Source organism: Oratosquilla oratoria, unplaced genomic scaffold, assembly GCF_046742065.1.
Source record: "Oratosquilla oratoria isolate Oo_2021 unplaced genomic scaffold, ASM4674206v1 SCAFFOLD138, whole genome shotgun sequence".
Taxonomy (NCBI): Eukaryota; Metazoa; Arthropoda; class Malacostraca; order Stomatopoda; family Squillidae; genus Oratosquilla; species Oratosquilla oratoria.
Window position 1 is genome coordinate 340,001 of NW_027467494.1, and position 6,102 is coordinate 346,102.

The window sequence follows — 6,102 nt, forward strand, 5'->3', positions numbered from 1 at the left end:
ATATATATATATATATGTAAAGACAGACAAATATAGAGGTGAGGTGGCAAAATGAAACGTTAAAGCTAGCGTATGGAGCTTTATTCAGAAACAGACATTTCGACCTCTTGGGCCTTCCAGAAGAATGCCCAAGAGGTCGAAACGTCTGGTTCTGAATAAAGCTCCATACTCAAGCCTTAACGTTTCATTTTGCCACATCATATACATACATATATATATATATATATATACATACATGTATATATACATATATATATAATTATATATATATACATACATGTATATATACATGCATTAACGTATATATACATATATATATACATATACTTATATATACATATGTATATATATATATATATACATATGTATATATATATATATTAACATATATATATACATATATATAAACATATATACATATATATATATATAAACATATTATATATATGTATACATACATATACGTTATATATACATACAGACATATATATATATATATATATATATACAGGTAAACGTCGACTTACGATGGCATTAGGTTTCGATAGAGCCATCGTAAGACGATTTCATCGTAAGTCGATCCCCAATTTGTGTATCACTCTGTTCCGTGGTCACTGTACCTAGCTTACCTGTATATTAACCACCAGAGATACTGAATATAGCCTATTAAACATGTACAGTAGTTTATTTAATTATTTCTATCCTTTTTACCATATTCAAACACTATAATATGTATTTTCAGTACGGAACTTAAATCTCGCGGGCAGCAGCCAATGCCAGCCGTACGACGTGACGTAATAATACTCGCATCATAAAATATAGTCACTGCTTATATCGATCGTTCTCTCTTTCACCCGCGAATTTTGAAAACCACAGAGAATGGGATTCAGGGCACATTTGAGAGAATGTAAAAACACAGGGGCGACTACAATAAATATAATCAAGACGCCGATATGGCAGCGTCGCGAATCCACTTGCTCCTCATGACGCCTACGTGTGCGGCACCGTATGGAAGGGGCTAAATTATCATATCGTCGTCGTCGTCGTCGTCATCGTAAAGTCGAACAATCGTAAGTCGCGGCCATCGTAAGTCGACGTTTACCTGTATATATATATATATATACACATACATACACATGGATATGTATATATCATATATATGTATACACACACACACACATATATATATTATATATATATATATATATATATATACATATATACAGTATATGGAGATGAGGTGGCAAAATGAAACGTTGATACCTAAAATATGGAGCTTTATTCAGAACCTGATGTTTCGACCTCTTGGGACTTCCTCTATATTTGTCTGTCTTTGCGTACATATATATGCATATATATCAAGGACTACTATTACACAGGACGTGCACACCCAGATGCCTGGCACCGGTAGCGGAGGCCAGTCCAGTGTGCTACCAATAGTGGAGGTGTAAGGTTGTTTCGCTGTGTCTTTCGCGCGTGGCTGCATTTAGAAGTAGTGTTTATTTACATAGGTTCTTGCTGATTTTTTATTGGTTCTTCATAGGGTTTTTCTTGCTGATTTTGTGTATTCAAAATGCCGAATAAGTGTGGTGTTGAGAACTGCAACGGTAATTATAACAAGGATAACGGGTGCAGAGTCTTTCGATTGCCAAAAGACCGTTATGAAAGACAACTGGCTTGATGTGCTACCAACACGTAATAACTTCGTTGTTGATTTTGACACATTTTTCATTTGTGAGTTTTCCATGAATGATTATTGTTTTACTCTTGAATCATACCCCAAGTGTAGTTATGAACAGCTCAGAGACTTTTTGGTGCTGCCAAACAAACGCAAGCTGCAATACATCACTTCATCTATTGACAAGGATCAGGTGATGAGGGAAACATTTGCCAAAGTGAAGACACTGCAGCAGAAGAATGTATTTCTCTTGATAGATGAAGTATAGATTCGGACAACTGTTGCATTCTTCTGGTGTGGTTCTGAGTGGCATGGCAGTGAACAAGACAGACTGCAAGTCAACTTCTGTATTATGTATTATGATGAAGTCGCTGCACAGAGCACCTAGTATTATGATTTCTGTGACACCCGTCCACAAGCTCACAGCAGCATACCAGCTTGAGCGTGTAAAGGAGGCGGCAGCTGCTGTTGAGAGGGCAGGTGGGCGTGTCATCGGGTCTATCACAGACAACTACAAGATAAACAAGCAGTACTGAAAGCTGTTTGATTTTCCAGGTGATTGCCGTGCCACAGCCAACTATCCTCTTGACAAAGATCGTGTCTGGCTTCTCCTTTTTGACACAGTGCATCTTCTGAAGTGCATCCGCAACAACTGGATCAGTGAGAAGTGCCAGAAGATCAGTCTTGACAATAAAACAACAGCATCATTTCCTGACGTCAAGGAACTGTAAGAGTCAGAGAAAGGCAGCATTCTCAAGACTACTCCCCTCACTAAATTTGCTGTCAACCCCTCACGACTTCAACTACAAAATGTGCAGCATGTCTTGGAGGTCTTCAATGAAAAGGTTGTGGCTTCATTGAAGCTCAGACGATGTCATGACACTGCTAAGTTCATCCAAATCATCATCAACTGGTGGAATTTAGTGAATGTATCTGGGAAGGGGCAAGATCAGCGCATGAACGATCCATATCGAGCTCTTCAGGATCCCCAGTCAACCAGCCTGCAGACTTTCCTGTTGATTTTCCAAGAGGCTTCTTCAGGACATGGAGCAAATCGAATCAAGTGTTTCACCCATGACACCAACAATGAACTAGTGCAGACTATGGAGGGACTGACTGCCGTTTCCCGACACTTCTTCAGAAACGCTGACTTCCACTATATCCTGCTGCGTGAGATTCAGAGTGACCGTCTTGAGGGGGAGTTCTCAGTCTACCGTCAATCAACTGGTGCAAACTCTTCCATGACCACTGGGGATGTCTTCTCCGCATGCAAGCAGCGGCTCACGAAATATGCTGCCGTAAACCTCCACTCCATTGATGTCCACCCTGTGTCGAAGGAACATACCTGCTTGGGGACTGCAGTTGACCTAGAGGATGCAGCCTCTATTGAGAGGTGCACCACAGATATGACACTGACTGTGAATGAAGAGTGCAGTGCGGCCTATGTGGCGGGGTGGCGTGAAACGAAGTGCGCGGACGATGTGGTCTTCAGCGCCGAGCAAAATCTTGTGACCAGTGACCTTAAGGACTTTATCGAGGCAGTGTCCAGAGGTTCCCTGACAACTCCACATGTGTGCACTTTTGATCTTGTCAGATGTGGACTGTGTTTCATCAATGAAGCCCGTCACCGTTCCTGCTGCCAGAAAAGACTGATGGAGATCTTGTCGACACTGGCCAGCTTCAGTTCGATTGACATTGACTGTCCCAAGATGTTCCGTCGTCTGGCAAATGTTCTTCTGAAATGACTCCACAACCTAGAGAAAGACCAGCAGAAGAATGCAGTCCTTCTCTAGACCTCTGTAAAGAAGGCCCGGCTCGCTGATTAATCGCTGCAGTGTGGTAGCCTTTTGCTTCTATGTCTGTTTATTTGTCTGAATGTTTGTTTGCAATCACAAAGGTTTAACTATAATCCATTTTGTAAAATGGAAAACAACAGCAACTTGCGTTCCTGATTAATCGCTGCAGTCTGGTGAGCTTTTGCTTCTATGTCTGTTTATCTGTGTGAATGTTTCTTTGCAATCACAAAGGTTTAACTATAATTCATTATTTAAAATGTAAAACAGCAGCAACTTGGGTTCCTTTAAAGTGTCCACTAACCTCATACAATGATATATGTTAAGTCTGGCTAAAATGGGTATTTCAAAGCATAACAGTGCCTTAAAAACATTTTCTTATTTCACTATAAAGATTTATATTAACTTATACTGCACTGAATTAGTCAATTGTTGATATATTTGTCCTATATACAATGTTAGGTTTCTAGTTTTGTCCAATATAAAATGTTAGGTTACAAAGAAAGCAATGGCCTCCGCTAGCGGAGCCAGGAATTTGGGTGTGACCGACCTGTTTAACAGTAGTCCTTGATACACACACACACACACACACACACATATATATATATATATAAATATATATATGTATATATATATATATATATAAATATGTATATATATATATATAAATATGTATATATATATATAAATATATGTATATACATATATATATATATAATATATACATATATATATATATATACATATATATATGGAGGTAATGTGGCAAAATCAAACGTTAATAACTAAAGTATGGAGCTTTATTGAGAACCAGATGTTTCGACCCCTTGCGACTTCCTCTATATTTGTCTGTCTTTGCAAACATACATACATACATATATATATATATATATATACACACATATATATACACATATATATATATATATATATATATATACACATATATATACATATATATTATATATACATATATATATATATACATATATATGTATATATACATATATGATATATATACATTATATATATACATATATATATATATATATTACATTTGTATATATACATATACATGTATATATATATATGTATATATATATAAATATATGTATATATATACAAATATATGTATATATATATATATATATATATATATGTATATATATATATATTACATTTGTATACATATATTACATTTGTATATATATATATATATATATATATATATTTGTGTGTGTTCTTGTGTATACAATTCTGTTTATCGAATCGTGGATTATCAGCATCACTCTTAATGATCGAAACGTCCACTCCATGGACTCCATGGAATTGTTCTTCAAGGACTTGAGAAAGGAAGAACCATGACAAAAAGGTTTATCTTCAAGGAACTCCTCGGCGAAGGATCTTTCGGGAGTGTCTTCTCCGCCGAGCGGATCGAAGACAAAGCCAAGGTAGCCATCAAGAAAATACCTTTGGCTGAAGTGTACGACTGGGCAGACCCAAAGAAGAGGACTATGCCCCTCGAAGTCGCACTTATGAAGAGAGTTCAGCATATCCCCGAGGTTGTAAAGCTCCTCGAGTTCTTCATTGAACGCAGGCACGTTTTCATCGTTATGGAGCTGATCCCGGGCGCAGTGGATCTTCTTGACTACACCTCGAAGTATGGGGAGCTGAACATGAAAGACGCAAAAGACGTCTTCTCACAGGTTCTAACAGCAGTGATGGCCTGCCATAAAGCCGGAGTGTGTCATCAAGACATTAATATGGCTAACATTCTCGTCGTCAGGAATGAAGGAACCGGAAAAATGACCGCAAAGCTTGCGGATTTCGGTATGGGCACCTTCATCAAAGACTCTAAGACTCCTGCCGATCGCCATGAAAAATCGGCTGTATGGAGTCTTGGATTACTATTGTTCCGTCTCGCGTGCAAGAAATACCCAAATGATGGAGGCAAATGGGAAGTCAAGTTCCCGAAGGGCGTCCCTAAGAGCTGCCAGACGCTCGTTAGAAAATGCCTCGAGAGCAAATCAGAGAAACGTCTTCACCTGAGAGGCATCCAATCTCACCCCTGGCTCAAAGTCAAGAGAGCCAAACGGGTCAAAAGACTTTGAGAACTCACTACTGCTGCCTTCTACGGTGATTGGAGCTACTTTGAAGCCATGTTTTGTGGAGAAAATCTTGAAGAAGACGTGTTGGAAAGTCTTGTGGAAGTTTATGATCGATACAATGCCCAGTCTCTCCTTCTTGAGACTTATTATAGCTTCTCGGAAGCTTTGGAGGACATCACTGAGCCATACTGAACAAGAACCTCACAAAGAAATGAGTTACACAACAAATATTTTATACTGAGACAAAATTTTAAATTTGATTACGAAACTAAAATGATATCTTTAAGAGATTCCAGTTGCAATTCGACTGAAGATTACAAGAAAAAAACTGAATACTTTAAAGAAGAATATTTTGGTTTGTCCACGGTTCGTGAATGAAAATTACTAGTCCCTTCTCAAGATATATATAGTTTTCGTTGAAAAAAATACTTTGTTTCAATAAGAAAAATAATAAAGGATTTCCTGATACAGGATCAATTTTGAGACGAGCCTTACAAGTCTCTTCCGGGCTTACATTTTGTGT

The 6,102-nt window shown here is 37.9% G+C and overlaps 1 protein-coding gene across 1 annotated transcript; it reads left to right on the top strand.

The window, feature by feature from the left end:
- Nucleotides 1–4,832: 4,832 nt before the first annotated feature.
- LOC143022684 (serine/threonine-protein kinase pim-1-like) lies at nucleotides 4,833–5,582 on the top strand. The gene has a single exon (XM_076181017.1). It carries the CDS (start codon nucleotides 4,833–4,835, stop codon nucleotides 5,580–5,582), a length of 750 nt encoding a protein of 249 aa, XP_076037132.1.
- Nucleotides 5,583–6,102: the final 520 nt, after the last annotated feature.